The 23995-nt window shown below is 42.0% G+C and overlaps 1 protein-coding gene across 22 annotated transcripts in view; it reads left to right on the top strand.

The window, feature by feature from the left end:
• Positions 1-1325: 1325 nt before the first annotated feature.
• Positions 1326-23995, top strand: part of rims2a (regulating synaptic membrane exocytosis 2a) — a 159153-nt gene continuing 136483 nt past the window's right edge. For 17 of the 22 annotated variants that reach the window (XM_082552311.1, XM_082552312.1, XM_082552306.1 and 14 more), the window contains exons 1-2: positions 1326-1584; positions 2132-2326. In XM_082552311.1, coding sequence (XP_082408437.1) covers positions 2148-2326 — 179 coding nt within the window. In that variant the 5' untranslated portion in view covers positions 1326-1584; positions 2132-2147. Of the gene's footprint in view, positions 1585-1861; positions 1993-2131; positions 2327-23995 lie in introns of those variants that run through there. The other 5 variants (XM_082552315.1, XM_082552319.1, XM_082552318.1 and 2 more) reach the window with 2 other exon arrangements.

The raw sequence follows: 23995 nt of genomic DNA on the forward strand, positions 1-23995 counted from the left end.
TTCCGACCAATGTAGCCCACATAATATAGGTAACTACCTACCTTTGGATGTTGTCTTCAAAATGAAATTGATGGATTTCCATAAGTCTCAAAAAATTGCAACTGTAAATTGATCCCGTGAATATTTCTTTTAAAGCCTAAATCATAAATAAGTGGTAGATTTCTTTCCATTTAAGGCTTTTAACTGGGCAGATTAAATCCTCGGGTTTAATACAAAATTCTTACAACCAAAAAAGTGCAAGGAAGTATTTTTTTCATGTTTGGAATTCCACAAATCAGCTTCTGAGCTGTTCAATGTAATATGCAAATGGATCCACACAGGTTTTTTTTGATGTGTATTTATAATAATAAACGTCATTATTTGTACTTTGGAAGAATCTATGAGCTCAGTCATTCTCAAATCCAACTCAAGAAGTTCACTCTTATTTTGGCTTATTATGGCAGATCAAGCCGCTTGTGGTAATTGACTTTAGAGCCCTTATTAGGTAGAGCCTCTGTCCTCTTAATGTTGTCCTTCAAATCCTACAAACAAGTGGTAGAGGGAGACTGTCTTTGGAACAGTGATAGAGGTCAGGAAGAGGAATGTATAGTTGTGGGGTCAGACCTGAGAAATGTCCAATAGGATAAAAGTCACCCAGATAAGAAAGGCCTTGCAGGGAGTGGTGGTACAGACACTCCTAGATAGAGGTGTGTGGAACTGCTTTGATCGTATAATGAGTTTAATGTCATTTAAAAATATGCCTGCAACCAACTTTTATTCGAAATGGCTCACGTCACAAAACACTTGAAACGAACTCCTTTAAATCCCTAAAGGTGTCTATTTAGCATACATGGAACCAGCAGCTATAATGTTGATATTAATATTCCTGTTTCCACTGTGCAGTGCACCAGCCTTGTGTAGCCGCTCTGCCTCAGTTTTCTTGCGCGTGTCCCTCAGAATCTCTCACGTGATCTGGCATCAAAGCCGGCGTGTGCCGCAAATGGTGCATGAAAGCGGAACCGCCGCTGCCACACCTGCAGCGGTTACGATCATCGTCGCAGGTCATTTTCCCCATTCACCTTCCCACTTTACACCCCCACCCACACTCTCACGGCGCTCATCATCTGGTTATGAAATATGCATGATGATGCTCATCCCGTTTCCAGCGGTGCTCCAGCTGCGCGCCGCTCTTCCACTCCGCGTTTTAGCGGCCGCTGTCAGCCTGCTGTCAATGAACATCCAGCGCGTCCTCTCGGCTTTATTCTTCTACGTGTTTCCATTGCTCCGCCTCTTCTTCCACCTCTCTCTCTCTCTCACACACACACACACACACACACACACACACACACACACACACACACACACTCTCATACACAGTACTCCCCCCTCTCTCATTGCATCCGTTTTTGTGCATTAAAGAAATCTCCAAGAATTACTAACCTGGAGGAAGGCGAGCTAAGCAGAGTGACGGAGGAGGGTTAAGGACCCCAGAGGCAGACAAATAAGGACGGACCGGGCATCTTTTATTCCAACATGCGAGTGAAACCCCTCTAAGGGATGGCAACGATGGGTTAGACAGGATTTAACATGACTGCAAAATAAAAGGCAAGAGCTGTCATTCTTTTTCTTTTTTTCTTCTTCCTAAACCTGTTTATTTTTCTACTTTTTTAATCCCTGGATGGATGGAAGCTTGTGGTTGGAATACCTGAAGGTTGTAGCCTACAGCCTGTGCACTCTTGTTTCTTTTAAGGGCATCTGCTTCTTTCTAATCTTTAACTCGCTCTCAAATGCTGGCGTGTAAAATTGGCTTGAATATTCCCAGCTCGGTCAGCTGCAGCGTATTTGATAGGTTCACCGCGAGCATTGCACTAGCTGGGGATGAAGCCTGTAGTTCCTATTTTGACGCCTATTCGCACAGCACGCTGTAATAATAATAATAATGATAACAACAGTAATAATAATAATAATGATAATAATGTTCATGATACCGCTAACCAAGATGTCATGCTGTCGGTAAGCCGCGGTGCCTTCTGCAAACCACACCAAACCAAACCGAACATTTAGCGGCTTTAACACTAAGAAAAGAACGGTAAATAAATAAATAATAGCGGCCACGATGCTGCTGGTTGACGGTGACTTTCTCGTTTTTTAGCCACTGTGTGTAAAAGATGTCTGCTCCACACGGGCCCCGGGGCGGCCCTGGCCCTGCTGCTGCTACTCCCTCAGCGGCCGGCGCCATGCCGGAGATGCCGGACCTCAGCCACCTCACCGAGGAGGAGAGGAAGATCATCCTCGGCGTCATGGACCGACAGAAGAAGGAGGAAGCGAAGGAGCAGTCTATGCTAAAGTAAGCGGAGAGAAAGAGAGGGCGTTAACAGGCGGTGTCGGTGCTGTTTGGTGAATAAACCTTGTGTGTTGGTGGATTGTCATTAGACACAGCGTGTGTACATATCTCTGAGATACTGGTGGCCGTGTTGACTCTTGACTTCCAAGCTAGAACTTTTTGCTGTCGACCACTAGCGGATAGTAGGCTACCGGAGTGATTATTACAAGGTCCCCTTTGCCTGGCTGACGCTTCTTGACTCCCCCCCTTTTAGAGCCTTTCCTATATTATTCTACCAGCTTGGCATCAGTGCTGTAGTGCAACATGAATTTCAGGCGCTTTCCTACCACTTTGTTGTGGCTGTGGCTATAGCTGTAATGGGTTGGGTTTTAGCAGCGGCGCCCGCCATTTTCACGTAAAAAGCACGCCAAATAGCTTAACCTTTCCCCACGAACGTCATCGAGATTACACAATATGACACTGGAAAGATCATTTAAGGTGTCCTTTGTGGCAATGGCGCACGCTGGTGTGTGTGTGTGTGTGTGTGTGTGTGTGTGTGTGTGTGTGTGTGTGTGTGTGTGATTTCAACGTTAAAGTACCCCCCCTCCCGCTCCTCTTGTGTACAGATGTCGCTCGGAGCTGTTTCAGCACCACGGCGCTGTCCACTGTAGGGTTTTAGCTTTTTTTTCCCTTTTTTTTTTTTAAGGTGGACCGGAGTATTTCCGCCATCATGGCTCTAAAACTATCACCGCCTGAGCCATAAATCTCGTTTATGGTGGGATATTACCCCCACTCGTCTTGACCTGTTATAAAGAAACAACACACTCTACTGATGGACTGTTAATTAAAAAAATGGCTTTGAACCCGTTTGGATTTTTAAGAGAGAGGGTTATAAATGTGGGCCTTAAATGTTTCCATCCTGTTGATTTTCTTGGGGTTTATCTTTTTCTTCAATGAAGAGCTGCACACACTTTTGGTGCTGCATGGTTTTTACTATTGTATTAGAATGCAGCATAAATATCCGATTGCAGTTTAGGTGTCAAATTTTTTTTGTTTTGTTTTGTTTTGGGGTGGGTTGTGCCTGAGAGCTGCAGCAGGCTGACTGGTGTTCCATCCATCCTCTCAGCAGGTGCCAGTGACTTCAGTGTGAGGGATGTGTGGCACTATCACTGGGAGCTCTTTAGAAGGATTAGAGCTATTGTTTTTTCCCATCAAAGGGTAAATATTTGCAACATTCCTAATGGAGAGAAAGTTGTGCAATCCCTGCCCAGTGCTGCTGCATGATGAACATGACTCATGTACTCCAAGACACGGCTACCTCAGCCGCTGCGGTGCGTGCTGGGTGATTCATCCAGGCTTTTTCTGCCTTTCCTCCCCTTTCACTGTCTCCCCTCATCCTCCCTTACTCCCCAACAGCGGCATGTTTTTCCTATTTCTCTTTCTCCGGAGGTAAAGGGAGATTGTCAGCTTTAGTCACTCTTAGTCTGACAGTGATGTCAAAGCCTTGTCATGACTGAGCATGGGCAGAAGAGGCTGTTCTTTGCGACAGGCGTGACTGGCTGTCTCACCATAATGTTGGGTAACTTGATGCACGCCACACAGGCTGAATGGACACCAGATGTTGGGAGGTCAAAGAGGCCTTTGTTTGAGTCGCTTTGCATAAGAAGCACTCTGTGTTTTCTTTTTGGTTTTCCCCTTTCATGCCTTGGTTACTGTGTGTTTGTGTGTTTGTGTGTGTGTGTGTGTGTGTGTGTGTGTGTGTGCAGGTGGGGGGGGGAGTTACATCATGTACTGAATTACATGTGGCAAAAGAGGTGGATTTTACACTGAAGGGTGGCTGGCACTGTTTTGCTATCTATTGAGACTCTGATTTGACCGTCTGACTCCTCTGTGGCCTGATAGTAAAGTTTCCTTTCGTGCAACAGGATATTGGCTCAGTTTTAGAATGCCTCTCTATACATATGTGGTGACTCATCCTGATTCATCAAAACAGTAGATCCCCACTTTCTTTACCTATGAATCACACAAGCAGAACATATCCCGGAGTAGCATTAATATGCTCAGCCCTGGCGTAGGTACAACCGCAGCGGATTAACTTGTCATTGGATGGTTCGTAGCATTTCCAGCAGTGTTGGAAACAAACACCTCCACACCGCAACAACATCTAGCCCTGCCTGTGTGGTTCACGCATTTCTGCTGTTGCAGTCCTGGTCTGATCCCACAGCAGCTCTGATAGCTTTTCTGGAAAGTGGCAGCTTGAACATTGAAGTGTGTAATATTACAGAGGGAATCCTGCGAGGATGGAGGGATGGATAGAAGAGAGAAAGAGAGAGAAGCCTCCAGCTGCAGGGCCTGCCAACTTGCTGTCATCTCACTGGAGGTGCCACGGTGTGTGCGTGTGCTGAAAATGTGCTGCCCCAGTGAAAAGTGTATAAGGCAGCGGCATACGTATCTGTAGCTTATTTTCTTTCCCCAGAGGCTCATCAAAGTTGTAGCCTTTAAATTATATTTCAGTGCATAATTCTAACATGTCTACCTATAAAAGACAATTAAGCATATCTCCAGGGCCATTTGTTCCATTATGGAGAATCCTCTGGAGCTATCAACTATCCTAGCTTTCCATGGTTCAGTGAGCCCCTGAGCAGTACAGTAATGATGGCTATGGGACCCCCACTCATGTAGACACTCTGTTTCTTACAGCAAGGTATCAGCTGCCTATGATGGGTTACCCACAGAATGCCTGTAGCTCCACTTCTTTTTTCTCCCTCTTTTCTAGTCCTCTAGGCCTGCATGCTAGAGTGTGGGAAGAATAACTGTTTGAATAACTTCAGTGGCACAAGTCTCACCCCACCTACCTATCAGTGACATCAGCAAGCGCTGTCCTATTTAATTGTCTGTTCACTTTAAACACCACATAAGTAGCATCCCAGTAAATATGCCACTTTGTCCTCTTCTTTGCGACCGTGTTCACCCCGTGGATCAGGGGGTACTGTGCCATTTGTTCAGGGATCGCCTTTGACAGTGCTAATTATACTGTCTGCCTTGAAGGAGGGACTCCCACTGAGATGCAGCTATTCCGGGGCTGTGAGGTGTCTGCTGCTCTGCCATCTATTTGGGCTCCCCCCCTGAATTTAATCGCACACAACAAAGTATGACCTATTTTCTGTATTTGGGAATACCTTTTTTTCTATATTAAGGTTATTTTTTTAATTTTCATTTTATCTAAAAAGACCCCCACACTAGAAATTTAAGCATCATGTATCATAGCATAAATATAATCACTAAAGCTTTTAGTGTTTTTATGTAAACATGGAATGCAACAATTCCAAGCAGAAAGAAAATCATATGTGAAAACAATGTCAGTGAATTTGCTGTGAAATAAAAAAACAAAATAAGCCACCATTGTAATATTGCACTTTCATTAACTCACAAGACTAGTATTGTAAGAAAAGGATATCCAAAAATGCAGGGGTATCCTAACTGTTAGCCTCTAATGTGGGTTAAGATCTCAAACAACTGTATCCTACAGTTCCTCGAATGCAGCTTGATTGTATCCTTCTGCCATAAACCCACCATATACAATAAAAGGTCACTGATTTCAAGTCCTCAGTTTGTAATGTTGATTTTCCATTTCTAGTCTCAAAACCCAAGCAGGGTAATCCTAATGACATCATCACAGACGCTGGAAAACTCTCTCCAGAGACAAAGAGCACATTACACACATTACTTTCACAGGCTGACTACAGCCCTCCGTGATGGGTAAACTGTTCATCAGTTCCTTTTCACTTCTCTTTACGACGAGTCGCCTAAAAACACAGATTACACTTCTGGTTAGCATGCCTGTCAACAGCTATGATGGCTGGTGTTCCACATGAAGCGCATTGGCCTAAAATTAGCTTTGATTGATCACGTCCCATTTTCCGTTAACTCTTCCCTTGCTCTTACCTCCCCTACCCCTGACATACATGCACACTCAAAAACTTCCGCCCCCTACCCCAGCCCTGGATCCTGGTCATTTATCTGATTGTGCCAGAGAGCTCAACATACCAGCTGGGGTCAGAGTTACTCAGAGGCCCTGTGTCCCTGGAGGCTATAGGATCTCAGGCCTCCTGAGGCTGCAGCAGTTGTGGAGTACTGTACTCACACACATCATACAGAGGTCTAAGCCTCTAAAATTCTTGTTCTACTCTACAACTTAATACTTTTTCATTGAACAAATAATACCACGTGCTAGATTATGTTGGCAGCAGTAGTGATCTGAATCCAAGCAAAATATTAAAGCTTGTAATGTCTGCGAAACAAAATTTAAATGTAGAACAGAATCTTGCAAAAATATACGAGGGGAGAAAATGACAGCTATCATATTATAGGATGAGAAAAAGCCAGTAATGTAAACTGTAAATCTGTATCTATGTAATGTTGATGGTAAATTAATGAATTCCAATAAAGCAAATTTCAATTTGACAAATTAAAAAAAAAAAAAAGAGTCGTATTATTGTGAAATAAGATGAGGCAATGCTGATAAGCTTCCCACTGGACAGTTTACAGTACACTCCCTCTCTGTTTCTCTCTCTCTCTCTGTCTCTCTAGTCCCCCTTAGCTCACTCACCCATGCTTACTCGCCTTCCCATGCAGAGAGCAGATTCTGTCATGAGTCTCCCATCCCCCATCGCTTTTCCCCAAGGGAAAAAATAGAGAGAGAAAGTGGAAGAGAAGATGTCTTGACTCTGCAAAGCAGAGCACACGCCAAATGAATACATCATCATGCTAATTAAAGTATCTGTGTGTTTTGGTTATGGACAGTTGGTATATTTTAAGTAGTTTGGCTCAGTTTGATCTAATGTGACATGATTTACTGTATATAATACACTTTAAAACAATATGTTTACAAGCAGAGATGGGCAGTAACACGTTACTTGTAACGCGTTACTGTAATCTGACTACTTTTTTCAGGTAACGAGTAAAGTAAGGGATTACTATTGCAAAAACGGTAATTAGATTACCGTTACTTTCCCGTAGGAACGCTGCGTTACTGCGTTACTAAAATCGTGATCGTTTTGCAAGAATGTCTCATGACAGTGACGTAAGCGAGTGCGCCGTTGGTGACAACAGCTGTGTGCAGATCAACAGTGGATCATATATCGATTGTGGGAGAGAGTATGAGCGTGCAGCGTTTAAAGCGTGGAAGTACTGACCTTACTTTGAGTTTGATTCCATAAAAAGTGACAAAAACATTAGCGTCCATGGTGCGTGGGAAGAAAACTTCTTTTTAAAGCGAAAAAAACCCTAAACTTCCAAGCAAGCACCGAGTGCGCAACAACGTAATGGGAAACTCACAGAGAAACTCGCAGATTCTTCCACTGACCGCTGCAGCACACCTGCACCAGGGTAAACCTCCGCCTACCCTACTCCTGCTTTACAGGTGAAAATAGAGCAACAGGACCGCTAGTCTTTGATGTTATTTATTTCCTGCTGTGTTTTACTTGCATCTACAGTATTTGAAAGAGTGAGGGTAAACACACACAAAAAATATATTTTATGCGTTGTAACGCGTTACTGCCCATCTCTGGCTGGAATGTGCAGAAAATAAGTTTAAATGGTGAACAAATTTCTTCCAGTCAGAGAATGTTGGATATAATTTAATTTTAGCTTGATGCACAAAGTTAAAAGGTTAAAACTAATAAAACAAGTTTTAAAAAGAGACTTTTCCATTTGATTACATTTTGTATGATGGATTATGCAGAAAAAGTAGAATTGGGCTGAAAGATCTATCACTTTATCACCTATTCAGGTTGTAAATCGTGTTTTTAAAAAGTAACTAAGTAACTAAGTAATTACTTACTTTTGAAATAAGTAATCAGTAAAGTAACGGGATTACTTTTTTGGGGAGGTAATCAGTAATTAGTTACTGATTACTTTTTTCAAGTAACTTGACCAACACTGTTTACAAGTACTTACAAGTAGCTTGTAAGCCACTACAAGTGGGTGTAAAGCCATATATCTTCCTTATATAAAAAGATTTATCACAATGTTAATGAACATTTCACTGATACATATTAGCTTTGACACAATATTAGCCACTGATGTCTGTAAATGCTTTGTTTTTTGTTTTTTTTCGTCCTCTTCAAACGGCCCAGTACCAGCTTTCATTTTGAATATGCTCCCAGGATCTAAGAAATATACCTTTAAACATGACATGTGGAGTAATTTTAGTTGGTTAGACCATTCCCTGCTTGTTTACCTGTATTTTACATGATTTCAAATACCTTAAGTCACATGGGATGGTGATATTACACCTAAAAAAAATTCCAATGCGTGGAATGTTCCATTCTTCCGCCTTGGGTAAGACTGGAATATTCCACTGCTGTTGGACAGCACAAATGGAAGATTCCTGTTGGTGGAACACAACGACAAAAGAGCCACTGTTTCCATGAAGTCTCTCTAACCCTAACAAAGGCTTGTATGCCAAAATGTGGCATCCAGTACAGGCATTGTATTATTGTAAAAATTATTGTATTATTATAAAGAAAATGCCTCAGACTACTTCTAAGCTTAGTTTATTGTTGTTAGCTCAGTTTCGGTTTACATGAAGTATAGATAAACATATCATGTTTTTAGCTGCTAAATTCCTTATTAAATTTGCCAATATGTGGCTAAATATCTCTGCAACCAGCATAATTCATGAAAGCCCTTAGACTGAATGCCACAAAACCGAGAAAGTGAGCTGATTTACAGTTCTCTGTAAATATAAGCCACATCCTTCACATTCAGTACATATTATACTATATGGACAAACGTACGGAGCCACACCTCTTCATCCTGAGGATGTTTTACCAGTCGGTGGTTGCAGGAGTACTGTTCTATGCTGTGGTGTGCTGGGGGAGCAGCACAGCAAGACTGGAAAAACTAATCAGGAAGGCTGGCTCTGTGGTCGGCATGAAGCTGGACAATCTGGTGACAGTGGCAGAGAAAAGGACACTAAAGAAACTGCTGGACATTATGGACATTATGCTGGGCATCCTCTGCACACGGTCGTAAATAATCAGAGGAGCCTATTCAGCAACAGGTTGCTTCTCCCAAAGTCAAGAACCAACGGACTTAAAAACTCCTTTGTCCCGCACGCCATCAAACTGTTTAACTCCTCCTTGGAGGAGAGAGGGAGGGGAAACAGGGGGACAAAGCTGAGCTGTAGTGCTTTTTTTCCACTGTGCAATATTCACAATATTCTTTTCTTATATTCGACTGTGCAATAATCACTGTGCAATAGACTCACTCAAATGTGCAATCCACTGGTATTCCTATTTATCCATATTATATATTCTGTATTTATATATATGTATATGTGTATATATGTTTTTATATATATATTTATGTTTATATCCTTGCTCTCATTCCCCTTTATTGCATCTGTAACATGCAACATCTGTCGGTGCTGTGCGACTGGAAACTGAATTTGCCGGAGGAACCCACCCGAGGGATTAATAAAGTTTCATCTAATCTAATCTCTGTAATCTATCTTGGAATTCAGTTCCATTGCCACACTGTATAAAATATAGCATTTAGCAATGTAGTCCAAAGCCATGAAGGCAGTTTGTGAACGTTCTCCATCCATCCTACCGTTTTCTACCACTTACCTGGGTACGGGTTGCAAGGGCCCCAGTCTAAGCGGAGAAGCCCAGACTTCCCTCACCCTGGCCACACCGATTTGTTCCCGAGGCAGTCGAGATATAATCTCACCAGCGAATCCTGGGTCTGTCCCAGAGCCACCTCAATTGGCTCTTTTCAATGTGGAATGAGCAGCGGCTCTAGAATGACTGAGCTTCTCACCCTGTCTCTAAAGCAGAGCCCATCCACCCTTAGCCAAGCAGCTGCTGTAGTTGTAATGCATGCTTTTAGCCATAAAGTATGTTTTAACCTTTTTTTTCACAATACAAATAAGAGCAGAACATCTGGGCAATCAAATGTTGCTAAAACACAAATAAAACATTCACGTGTAGCTATTTTCAGTTCAGGATTAAAATACATCTGCCAGTTATTTATAGCACTGGGAGCATGTCTGCAGGATTAACTACAGATAAACAAACATGTCACCTGATGTAATAGTGTGTAATGGCTCATAATATTTTTTGGTCTGTAATGTAGATCTGCTGGTGGGATCATTTTAGTCGTGTTAACAGGGATTTAGTGTTTAAGAACTTTTTTGACAATGCCCTGTTGAGTCAATAACAGGGTTTGTAAAAGAAGAGAGAGCACACGTGATAGGCTAGAATGTGTTAGGGAAGCAGAAGAAAGGGCAGGGAGGAAAGGAAGTGAGCAGGGACTGGGGGGGGGGGGGGGGGGGGGGGTGAGAGGGGAAAGGGAGAAGAGAACATCACAAAGAAAATGAGAGGAGAGACATTGACGTCTGTGATGCTATCAGGTCCCGTTGCTGATATGACAGCCTCAGTCTTCATTGACAGAGCAATCAGCCTGCCATCTCCCATAGCCTGCTATTCTCCTGCGTGGCACAGCACAGCACTGGGCTCCATTGTCTCTTAAGGCTTTGTTCAAAATAACATCTGCATTTGTCAGCATTGGTTTTATACTTTCTGGGATCTTATCCCTCAAGCAAAGTTTGAAGGGATTTTCCTGCCCCTGGCTGTGCAATCTAAAATGCCCTTGGTGAAACACGACTACAGGAAAATGTTTTAATAGGTTGTTGGAACTAGTACAAGCAATGCATATTAAATTGTTGCTACCCCAGCAAATGATGATTCCTCTGTACTTATTATAATATTATATGTTAAATAATAGTTAAGCAAAGGCTCAAGCAACTTTCATGTCTTATTTAATTAACTGTGTTTAAAAATTTCATTTCTATGGGTCCGATCACAAGAAGTTAGGTGGGCAGATAGACATAGCTCTGTTGTATTGCAATTTTTATGTGACTGTGAGTCAGTGTGTCATTTTGTCTGTTAGAAAGTACTTGAAAGCGATCCTAGTGATCCTGGACTGAGCCAGAACAGAACCCAGCTACAGCTTCACTACTAGAACATCTGGCCTTTTGTTATGTAAGCTTCCCAGCATGCTGTGCAAGACTAGCCTGAATGAGAGCAACACAATGAAACAGAAATGCAGCTATAAATGAATAGTAGTGCGGTAAAACAAAGAAAACGGAGAAAAAGAGATAAATAATGAATGCAAAAAAGGAACATCAGCCAAATAAGAACAAAGAGAGCAGAATCATGAAAGGGAAAGGCACTGCGAAGCTGACACTTTATCACTTTTATTGCCCATCCCCCGTCCCCATCCACCATTATAAAGTCCGTTTTGGAAGAAGATATACAGCATCTGATCCTCTGAGGGAAGCCTAGCGTATCTGAAGAACATGTGTGCCTGCTATAGAATAGCTGGTAGCGTCAATGTTAAATGTATCTCTAAGGGTAAAGTGATGACACGCTTGAGATGAATTTATCATAACAACAATCTTTGCTACTGATTTCTCAAAATATGAATCTAAGGCTGTGGCACAGGAATTGAGCACTTACAGCTGTTAAATATAGTTCAATGTTTGTACTGCTAACATCTATGTAGATGCTTTGTGAACAAGCAAGCAGGAGACAAACTGAAAGCAGGAGAGACAGTGACACCTGCATGGGAAAGTGAAGCCACTGAATGGCCAGTTACTAAAGGTGGAACGTGGCACCAGGTCATCTCCAGCTGACTGCGTTCAAAGAGTGAGAACCTTCATGCTGTTAGTTGGACTATTAATAGTGGGGACACTCAGCTTTCCGCAGTGACCGGCATGCAGCCAGGCATCCAAGAAACCCAGACAGCAAAGAAACAGAACCATCTCCAACAACCATAAAGACAAAGGAGCTTCTAACGAAGAATCATGTTAATTAACTGAGGAATTGATTAATTCATCTTCCTTCTTGACAAATAAGTGTCATTAACAGATCTGACACCCATCTAATAAAACCAAAGTGACTTATTTTCATCAGAAGTCTTGATAAAAATTTTTCCTCACAGATAGTTCTGTCATAGTCCTCTCAGATTCAAAAACATACTTATTTGCTTTGATAGCTGAAAAATCTCAAATACACCAACAAAAATGCTAACATTTCTGCCTTACAGCCGTAATCAGTTTCATGCTCTGATGAAAGCTAAATGAAGGTTACCCATCATCTCTGGGTATACAATGCTGGAGTAACATGATTTTGGTTAGGGTACTCTTCAGAGACTAAATACTCATTCAATTGTTCTAATTCATAAGAAATAACAACAACTTCAGGAAGGAGTAAAATTATACTAGAAAAACTAAACTAGAAAAACTGAAATTTTACATATACCTAAGTGGGCTTACGGGTCGTTTGATATAGTTTTTAAAACTAAGCAGTTAAAAGTAGGCTAGTTTTATTCATGTCTGCTTCCACTTGCTATGCAAAGTCAAGCTAACTGTTAGCCTGACTTAGCGTCATACTAAGCAATATGGTATCAATGTTCCTCAAGCAACTCTTGACAAGTAAGGAAATAAGAGTATTTCCTGAAATCTTGAACAATGTTTTAATGATGATTTTGCTCTAAAAATATATGAATCCTTTTCTCCTGTAGCCAGGTCGTGTTGGTTGAAGCAGAGTAGATTAGGGTGACCAACCGTCCTCTTTTCCCCGGACATGTCCTCTTTTCACGTTCTGTCCGGGGCGTCTGGGGGGATTTTCGTGATTGATAAAAATGTCCGGGTTTTACTATATTCCGACAGAGGACCCATGTGTTTGAAGTCATCCCCGAACTGCTGCTTTGTGAGCGCTTGTTCTGCACTCGCAGACGGGACAGACAGCGCGCAGCAACACGCCTAATAATGTTTAAAAGATCCCAAAGCACAAGTCCATCTTTTCAGACAAACTGCAAAAGAAACTTCCCTCGTACCGATCCAGTACTGGTAATTTTTCTTATGCAGATGAGGCATTATTTATGTACCATTATTTAATTCCAGAAGCTTTCAAGTTATTTTTTTGCACTTGTTGACTTGTAAAAGCCTATATGGCATATTTTATTTCACAATTCATTAACCGCACAGAGGAGGTATCGTTTAAATATGTTAAATATGTTTCTTTAAGCAAGTTCTTCATGACTGAGCCAAGTGTCCTCTTTTTTGGAAATCAAAATACGGTCACCCTAGAGTAGATACCACAAAGCCCTTTTCCTTCCCTCCGTTCATTTAGTTACTTTCTCAGTGGCAGACTATGATCTCACCATGGTGAGTTGTGGCATACAGAAAGGTCCACACAAAGACCTCTGTGCTAAATAGCTAACTCAGTCACAAAGCTTAACTAACATCCAGTTATACAATAGCATTAGCTTCAGTGAATGTTGCTAAGGAGGCTAAAACTTAATCCAAAAGTTTTAGCTTCCTTAGCAACAAAAGTGTGATCTAAAACACTTGTCGAAGTGTTTTGGATCAAGTTAAACATGTAAGCTCACAGGTTAAATAAGGCCCTTTTTTGTTAAATGCACAGGCAAAATATGCTTGATTTTTATGAAGAAATACAAAAGAGACACACTGTTTTTGTCCTGGATGTTAAAATGAACCTGAACAGAAAAAAAGTAGCGGGTACAGACTTAAATTTCTAGATTTGGCTACTTTTTTTCTTGTTTTTTTCTCGTTTGTTTTTAATCACTATCAACTCAAGTTAATGTTGAAATGAAAAAAAAAAACACCCACACAGTTAAATTGCTAATATCCAACCCCCGAGATGCTTGGTGTGTGAGCTAATGTATTTAGTAGCGGTAGTTTACACAGGCCGGTCTAATCTCTCTTTCTCCAACGTGATTGTGTGTCTCTCCACGTTATGCTCATTCAAGACTCAGCTAGTCAAAGCAGGTGCAAACTGGTGACTCAACCATGTGCGTGCAGCAGAGCCGGTCCTTCAAATATGCCTTTGTGTGGCAAAAACCCCCAAAAAAACCCAACCAAAAAACCTTATGGATCTAAGGTCCTTTAATACTGTGCCCAGAATACATTCTAAAAAATGGAAATACATATTTTGCTTCTTTGTTATTATTTCTGCTTTCTGCTTGCTCTCTATTTTAAATATATAGTATATATTGTTATGGTTATTGTTCTTCCATCATGAGTCAGGTTAGATATTATGTAATGCTACACAGCTTTACATGTACAGTGGATGCAGATGCTGCTGTAGGTAGCCGACTGACATAAATAAAGGAGGATAAAGAGCAGTGCTTATGGTGATGTCACAAATACAGCCGCAGCTCTTATATAAGCCCACCATTTGAACACTGCACACAGGCACTACCATGTAACCTACAGTGGGATATATTGTACAGCATATAGGCCACCGCTCACTCTGCCTAGAGCTAATGGTGGCTTTAAAGTCATTATCCAAAAGATTCAGTATCTGCCGTATTCAGCCTTGCTTGGTTTGTTGGGTGTGTACTATCAAAACTGAACATAAACAGTGACGAGGCCTGTCTCTCTTCCCCATCGTCTGACACTGATCAGGACGTTGGTGGGCAGAGGGAGCTGATGTTGTGATCCCGGGATCGTGCTCCGTCACTGAAGTCTGATGGAGGATCTCCCACTAATCCCTTAATATCTCCCATCCCACTGAGATACTGCCACCATCGCCATGATGATGCTGACGTGGCCTGGATGTGTAGCAGTGGATGATGGCGAGGGGAGAAGGGTCCTTGCACAAACACAAAGAAATCCTTCTTTTGCAAAATGTAAATGCAGCTCTCTGAAGCGACACCTCAAGAAACGGAGTGCAGGCATTTAAAGCCACTAAGCATCAGGTGATGAGGAGGGGGGCTGGGAGCTGTTTTTTTGTAGTTGGTGTACAGAGGCTGGTCCTTATCCTCGAGGGGGCAGATGCTTGAATAGTTGTTGCTTTAAATCTGTGCAGAGGCTGCTAATGCAAGGGAATCCTTTTGATTTGAGCTTTTACAGCAGCTACACTCAAACACTTCATTCTGCACCATCAGACAGATGTTGACAGCCACCAAGTCCAAGTTAATTCAAGTCATACAGTGTCGTGGCGACATCTGTTCATTTGAATGAGCATGCTAGTCTTTTAGACTGTGTGTAGTGTATGCAATACATAAAACATGATCCATGGTGTGGGACTTCATATGGTGTCTACGGGTGTAACCTGTGTGCAGAAAGGTGATCTCAGCAGGCTCAGTGCTTGTCTGTCTGGGTACACTGCTTGCAGTTTAGTTAAACAAGCTAATAGTGATGTGCTATAGTGATGAATTGTGACAGGAAGGAGTAGAGCAGGCTTGGCCAACAATAGGCGGGGTATCTATTACCTCTCTATTGTTAGCTATGGCTGGGCTATTATTATAGACATTAGACAGCTGACTGCAGTTTCAGTACAGACCACAACAACACTGTCGAGAGGCTGTTGTATCTGTTTAAAGATGGGGGCTGATGGGAGGTTTGTTGAGGGGAAGGTTTGGATAGTGGCATGTGTCAGAGAATGTGATCATAATCATCACCACTCTACCCTCATCATGGACATGAGGAGGAAAGGCTGAAACTAGGTTTTTGCTGATTATGAGACTGGAAATAATACGGGGGGATGGAGAAATGGCATTGGTGCTTGAGAAGTGTTCTTGATGCTTCACTGTTTATGGTACGTGGGAAGGGACGAAGGAAGGCATGAAGCTGCCTTCAGCTGTGTTTGTCTACAGACTGAGTTAAAACGCAGGGGGGTGGTGACCCAGCCACGGTGGGGCTGAGGCTAAAGTTCTAGAGCATTCCCAGTGGAGCTGTTGAGCCTCGCATATAACAGGAGTTGTGACGTTAGCTAGGGACAATGTCAGCTGCCAAGAAAGTGCTGATCACAGCCATTATGAAATGTATCTCTGTCAGGATGAATAAAGTGGGCTGACAGGAGACGCAGCTAAGCGTACACATACAGTGAAAGACGCGGTTGTACACACACCCATTATTAAAGCAAATACGCTCATATACTGTGTGCAAAAACACAAACATGGTGCGTCACTGCCTCTGACTAAATGCTTCTCGTACTGTTTATACATGATTCGCTGTATGGTGAAGTTGCTGTATTAAAATGACATATGGATATTGTACATATGCTTCCTGTAAGCTTTTGCATAGAAATATACTTGTGAATGTGTGGGCTGCTGGGTGATTAGCTGACTCTTTGCCACTTGGAAATCTCTCAGGAAGAGAGATATGGAGCAGCTCAATTGAATCCTGGCAGGTAATCTAAGGAAACAGATGGATTTTAGTTATATTTGGCAGCAGATTAGCCACTTCCCCGTTGCTCAGAAAAAAAACCTGCTGTTGCCAACTCCTGTTTGACAATCTGAATATTAGTTCTTGGTCAGGAGGTCTGGCTTGCGCACTGTTAAATTGCCTATTCTGATGAGTGCGCCCCGTGGATTCAGTCCTATCTTTGCTTTCTAAGGCCCAGCTGTGGTAGCTGGCCAACCCCTTCCACACCGAGGCGCTTGCCCTCTCGCCGTTCCTCCTGCCCTGCCTATCGCGCCTTGCCAGTGCCCCGTGCCAGAGGAAGTTATCAGCACTTCATCCCCTGCCCCTAATCCTCTACGAGATGGAGAGAAAGTGTTAAGTAGCCCTTCTCCTGGCATTTACTGGAGAGGTAGAATGAAAAAAAAAGTGTCTCAAGATCTAATCACCCATCTTTAAATGAGCAGCTATTTTTAGCCCCCTCTCTCTCTTTGTTTAATATTTGGTAATGTACAGCAGAGGGGAAAGTACAGTAACACAGTCTTAACGTTACAGTAATTGTTTTAAGGTGATTTAACAGAGAAAAGAATGTTATACTCATAAATATACATTGTTTAGTGTGTAATTATATCTTCCAGCAAATGCATGAATTCTCATAAACTTAGTGCATTAAGAGTTTGAAGGAGCGGCGCCAGCTATGTTGCCCCGCCATGTTGAATACATTAGTGGAGATGGACATCACCATTTCGCCTAATCACATTTTATGTATGTGGCGAGACACTGCCCATATAAGTAGTCCACCTTATAATTTAGTCTTTCTTAATATGTCTTTCTCCTCCACCTCTTCATCTGCCTCCTCCGCCAATGTGCTCTCTTCCCTTACATCCACCTCATCCTCTTCATTCTCACCTCAAGCCTCATCTCCTGAACTGAAGTCAGGGCTCTACAACGTGGATAAACATGCTTATTTATTCTCAGTATTATCACAATTACTTGTTGTCAGCAGATTAGATATGTTTCCCTCCCATCTTCGGACAGCTGACCGACTAAACGCAACAACAGCAGGTTATAAGCTAATATTATACCAGCTAACGTTAGGCCACAAGTGTCCTAAAAGTCATGCTTTCCCTCTGATGAAGAGTTTGATAATATTCTCACATTGTATAAGAGTTTACTCTCTAAGTGTCTGTGTCCAACAATGTTAGATTTACTTTAAAGATGTTTCGCTAACACCAGATAACAGCAGCTTACAGCGGCTAAAAACAGCTAATAGGGGCTAAGAGAGGCAAAAACAGCAGGGCTTATAGAAAAATTCAGGATATCCTTAACAACTCACCTCAGTATCGCTGACATCAGACAGAAGTGAGAGTCACTGACTCATCAAATGAGTAGACATGGACAACCCGAATATTGACAGCTGAGGTAAACAGTGGACTGTCAGCCTACACCCACTACAGATAAGCAGTTGGCCACAGTAGTTTCCCCTAAAGTGGCCACTGAAGCCAGGAAGGAAACAGAATAAGCACCAGTTTTTCAGGGTTTTTAGTGTAGTGGGGATAGCCTTATTGTTTATGAACTCCTATTGTTTTGTTTAAGCGTTAACAAAAAGTCTAAAAAAGCTAAATGATCATTAGACTAATTAGAGATTAGAGCACTCAGAGCGCTTTGACAAATGTAATCCATCTATTGCTCCCCACATGAACTCTTTACTGTGTCTCAATTGCAGGCGAGTTTAAGGGATTATTATTAAATAGACACTGTTGGCATATACCAGGTGGCAAGTTGTATCATACAGTAAATAAGCCCAGAGTAAAATTCTGCTGGGCCAGTCTCCGATGAAAGTTTTCCCTAACGGTTAGTTGCCTGTGAGTGATTTCAGACAGACATTAACCTCATCTCCTGGCAGTACTGACTGACCGGGATGTGTTAATGATATATGTAGTTTGTATTTACTCACAGAGCCAGATTACTCCCTTATGATCCAATTATCGCTCAGTCTGTAGTGGACTCAAAAGGTCTGTGGGGTCATTGCTTAGCCATGAGATCCTCTATCACAGATTTTCTGTTCCAGTGTTGTAGCCAAGGCCTTATATGACCCTCTGCTTAAAATCTGTCACCCACAGCGGGTTGCCAATATTCTGTTCTCAAACGATTTAAGGGGACATCTGTAATATTTCATTGCAGAGTATCTTCTCAGACACACAGTCAGTCAGTTCTGAGTGCAAAGGATCCCAATCAAGTGAACGCGCTGATGCATGTGGATCTAAATGCGCAGTAGAGGTGCTTTTGTCACGATCTGCAATAGATATTTAGTGATGAGCAGGCTTGTTGTGTTCTGCTCGTGGCAATCCCGGCCCTGTCAGTCTGTCCCTGAGGAGGAGACTGCCCAGTACACCTCATCATAGCCCTGCTGCTCTGCTGCTGTTCTGTCAATATGTAACTGAGTTTCTACTCAAAGAAAGTCAACTGAGAGTTATCTTCTAAAACTGCACGACATGTGCTGTGAGCTGCAGCTTATTTAGAATCAGTTAAATGTACATTATGCTTCTACTGGTCTTGTTTCCTTGTTTTTTAAAAATACTTTCTCATGGCAACTTAGACTGGGCTGTGTGGAAATATCGATTAAGGTTAGTTAAATAGTGTGCCATTCGGGTCCTGCTTGTTTCCTGGTTTCTGTTTCTTTGTTGCATGCACATTAGCTGTTGGTGAACCTGCTGTGGTGCAAGTTGTTACTGCATTGTCCAGTGCTGATTCAGGGCTTGTTACGCAGCCGTCGTATCAGTAATTTTGTCTTAACACAGCTGTGACACAGGAGCAGCAGTTTGAAGATTGCACTGTTTAAGTCGAGGTCTAGCTATGCGTGTTAGACTCCTCTCTCTGGTACATCAGAGATGCATCAACCCAGATCTCTCAAGGATCTCACCTCCCTATGAGTCAGATTTAGAATGAAGCTGATGCAGCTTTTTTTTTCTACAACAGTATCCTTCTTATAAAGTGCCAATTTGCATCCTTTTTGCTGTGGCTGGTGTTAAAAGCGTGTTCATCATTTCCTGTATAGATCTCTTTTTTAAAACATAAAAGTAATTCACAGCAACAAGTCCAAACTCATCAGCTACTTATACACTTAGCTGACAGTAAAGAATTAGAAAAATCTCACACAATGAAATGAAAACTTCTTTCAAGTGTACTTATAAAATTCAAAGAGAATCTATTTGTTTGGCTTCAGTAGGTCTGTAGTAGTTATCATCTTTGGTAATATTTTTGAATGACCTCACAGAGCCAATACATGACTATTTTTGTCCACAACACAAATACATTTATTTTGCAGTGATTCATTAAATAAAAAAGGAGCTAAAAGACAAAATAATAATAATAATAATAATAATAATAATAATCAGCTAATTGTTTCTAGAGCCTGCCACATTTATTAGCTGTTTGTGGATCTATCCACGTTATAAGTCTTGATGTTGCATACTTTGTCCACAAGAGGGCATTTTTGAACTTCCGCGTTTGGGATGCCACAAGCATAAAAACTGATCGAGTGAAATCGGGCGTAAACAAGTAAATAAAGAGCTACACATAAAAAATGTTGGAGAAATCCCATGTTTACTGTATCTGAAGGGAAACAAATATCATCTGATATGTCATAATTTCACCAAATGTCAGTAAAGCTACTTTCAGCTGCTCCCTTGACACACGGATCCCCTTCCAGACATAAAGGAGATTTGTGTTCCAGCTGGAATTAAATAAGCAACCTTTTGCTTGCCAAGTAAATCTGTTAACCACTACACTATTGGAAGCACGAAATAAACACAAAAATATCAGTACTCCACTGGTCAGGCTGTAATTGTTTCAGAGCTAACTCCTTCAGCTGATTGTCTGGCTTTTATTGAAGGGTGTTTACAAGATCTTTGAAAGTGTTGTGGCACGGAGGAGACCAAGTGCAGAGTGCAGAAAACAGTTTCTGCGCTGTGCAGCCCTGTGGCTTAATATAGATGAAAAGTGACAATGCAGAGCCTGAAAAGTTTTAGGTGTTTTCTGAAACAAGCATTTCAATGCTTTGCCTAAGTAAAAGTTTTAGCATCAAAACAAGACACAATGGCCCCTTTCTGAGTCATATGTGTTATATTACTGAGAAATTAATGCGTGTTTTATATTCTGCCAGGCAGCTTTTTATTTAATAATAAAGAATGGTAAAATATGCTGAAAAAGTAAAAAAGTAAAAAAAAAAAAAAAAAAAAGTAGAAGCAGAAAGCAGTAAAACAAGAAATATTAAAGTTCATATACATTCAGACTGCAATTCAGTAAAGCACTAGAGTAAATGTACTCTGTTAGAGTCCATCATTGGTCACATCCACACTCGCTGTCAGTGGTTTTGGCATTTTAAGATTAACGATCTGGGAGCATCAGGCAAGATGGGCACTGCCCCATGCCCCAATCTGGATACACATTCAGTAATTTGTAACTAGACAGGGATCCAGCACCTCTGTGGATGGCTGCTAGTTCTATGTGTTGCTGTTTTCTGGAAAAAGAAAGTTATCTCTTAGAAGCTTATGCAGCACATCTGTCCACTAGAGAGCAGTGCAGCATCAGTCATTGTGACTCAAAGCCACTGAGAAAAAGCGGAAACTGAAATCCAGGAGCAAATAAGAGTAAAGATAACAGCAGGATGTGACTTTTTAAAACTCCCGCACAAACTTACTCTAAACTCTGAACCATTTGTGTCTTTCATCTGTCTTTTATGTCTTGCGATGGTCTCATGTGATTGCAGAGAGCAGGTTAAACAGACAGAAAACAGGAGACTGCATCTGGCCTGGAGGCCTCCGCAGCAGCCAGGATCCCGAATACGTCACTTGTGACATTTTACACTCACTCATTTCACTGCCCCATGTCAAATAATACACAGAGCACTCACTCACACACACACACGCACACATGTTGATATGGTGTGCATAAATGCATAGTCAGATGCGCTCTCTCTCTCTCTCTCTCTCTCTCTCTCTCTCTCTCTCACTCACACACACACACTCACACACACACACACACACACACAGCGCCCGGCAGCTGTCCAGGCAGGCAGGCAGCAGGCTCGATCAGATAAATATGAGGCTTGTAATGCGACCACAGAGACGGTGCTGATGGGATCAATAAGGAACGGCGCTGCAGGTCATCGGGAGAACACAGCGAGAGGATAAATATGGACTGGCTCATCGGAAAACAGAGCAGCGAGACTGATGGGTACACAGGACTATATCTTTTCTCGTGTGTTCTCTCACCCGTCCGACACAGATCAGATGGACAGATCTCTCACTTTTGCTGTGCTCTACCTCTCGCTAAACCAGACTGTTGTGAGGCTTCAGTGCTCCGTTCTGATGCTCTGTGTGACTCTGCTTTAGCCTCAGCATCTTTTTGGCAGTTTGAGTATGTATGTGAAGTATGGGATGTTAAAATGATGGGGTATTCTCAAATATGGCTTAACAGGCTTAATGTGTCATTACTAGGCTTCTATGGGCTGCCACTAATAAGGGGTAAAGTAAGGGTTACGGCTACTATTTTTAGTTGGGACTGTTTCAGAGGTTATTTAACACGTTAAACTTGAAGGTGGGCAGCCTTGCTTTGAAGCAAGAAGATCCTGGGTTTGAATCCACTAGCCAGCATCTGTGTAGGGCTTGCATGCTCTCCCCAGTTATTCTGGCTTTCTGCCACTGTCCAAAGACATGCATGTTAGGTTAAGTGGTCAATCTAAATTGGCCGTAGGTGAGAGCATGAATGCTCATGTCTATGTGCTAGCCCTGCAATGGACTGGCGACTAATACCTGGGCAACTTGCCTCTTGCCCTATGACAGCTGGGATGATGGGATGAAGCAGACAAAAACTGGATGCATGTAATCTAAATGTTTTTGGGATTTGGACAAAAATAGTTATATGGGCATATTGCCTTAGGTCCTGGTCATTTTATTAGCAATACATTAAAAAAAAAAAATAGGTGAACCAGTAATGAAACTAATCATTATTTGCAGCACTACATGTAGGAATCAGACCAGTCACACACAACAAATTAGCTACTGTTGCTGTGATGGTCAGAATCAGACAAAATCCAATTAACACATTCCATTTCACACGGCTATATAAAGCCGGCAGCTCACTAGAATAAGCGGCGATCAGGTGTGCGGAGGTCTGGTGTGTGATTCTCAGCTGCAGATGTCTGTGTTTTGCTTTAAGTGACATTTGCTCCTAAACCAGGCGACAGCAGCTGAGCTTGCAGCGCCACTGATAGATGGTGTACAGACACAAGACGGTCACACGGTGCTTGCTGTTTGTGTCTGTGTCGGTGTAAATTTGGTGTTTTGTCCTGGTTGCACGTATTTTGAACTTCTAGAGATATCACTATATGAGATGCGCGTCATTTGAAGAGAATGCGTGTTAAGGGATGCTGCGTATGCAAGCTGTTACTCCTATATTTGTCCTGTTTCTGAGCTCCTGTGGTCATTAGAGGGGATGCATGTTATATGCTGCAGGACAAAAAAAGTTCTGGCTTCTTGCTTTGATTTCAGTAATGGAAATAAGTTGATATTGAATCTGCATTGTTTAAACATACAGATTGACATGCTCATTAGGTTAATTGGCAATTCTAAATTGGCTGTGGGTTTGGATGTAAGAGTGAACAGTTCTTTGTCTCAGTGTTACTGGTCTTATAGTAAACTAACAACATGTTCAGGGCATACCCCACCTCTCTTCCCGTGACAGCTGGGATGGGCTCCAGCCTCCCCTCATGACCCTGTTGGATAAGAAAATGAATGCCCTGATGGATGCTAGTATTGAGTTGCACCCCTTCAGAATAGATTGGCATGATATTGATACTGGCAGATTTTTGGGCAGCACCTTCATTACATGATCTCCACTTGCACCACTTCCAAAAGTTGCTCTGCTGGATTCAGATCGTTATTGTCGAGGCCATGCTTATTGTCATGTTCAAGAAACTACGCATACCCACCCTTATTTACAAGACGCTCTGGTTAAACTGTAACCACCTGCAAAAGCATGATGTATTATATACTACTACTGAATATGTTATTGAATATGTAGCAGACCGAGCAAATAAAGTTTCAAAATGATTCAGCGTTTTTACAGTAATTTGGATGTGCCCAAAGTTTTCCAGATGCTGTTGTTCATGCCTTGGTTGTAATACTCGTTGAAGTTAGAGCTGCCTTTCTATCTGTGTTTGAACCACGCAGACCATTGTTCTCCCTCATCAGTGAGGCATTTTCATGTCGAATGCTGCATTTGATTCCTTGTAAACCCTAGAAAAGCTGCTGCTTCCCAGCAAATCATCAAATTCTGGAATTCTGCCCATCTGCCACCAACAGCAACGCCAATTTCAAGTCACTTAATTCGACTTTCTTTAGTTTGAACTTCAGCAGTTCTTCCTGTCTACATATTTAAATGCAGTGAGTTCCTACACCGTGATGGAC

Source organism: Aulonocara stuartgranti (genome assembly GCF_965226115.1).
Source record: "Aulonocara stuartgranti genome assembly, chromosome: 11".
NCBI lineage: Eukaryota > Metazoa > Chordata > Actinopteri > Cichliformes > Cichlidae > Aulonocara > Aulonocara stuartgranti.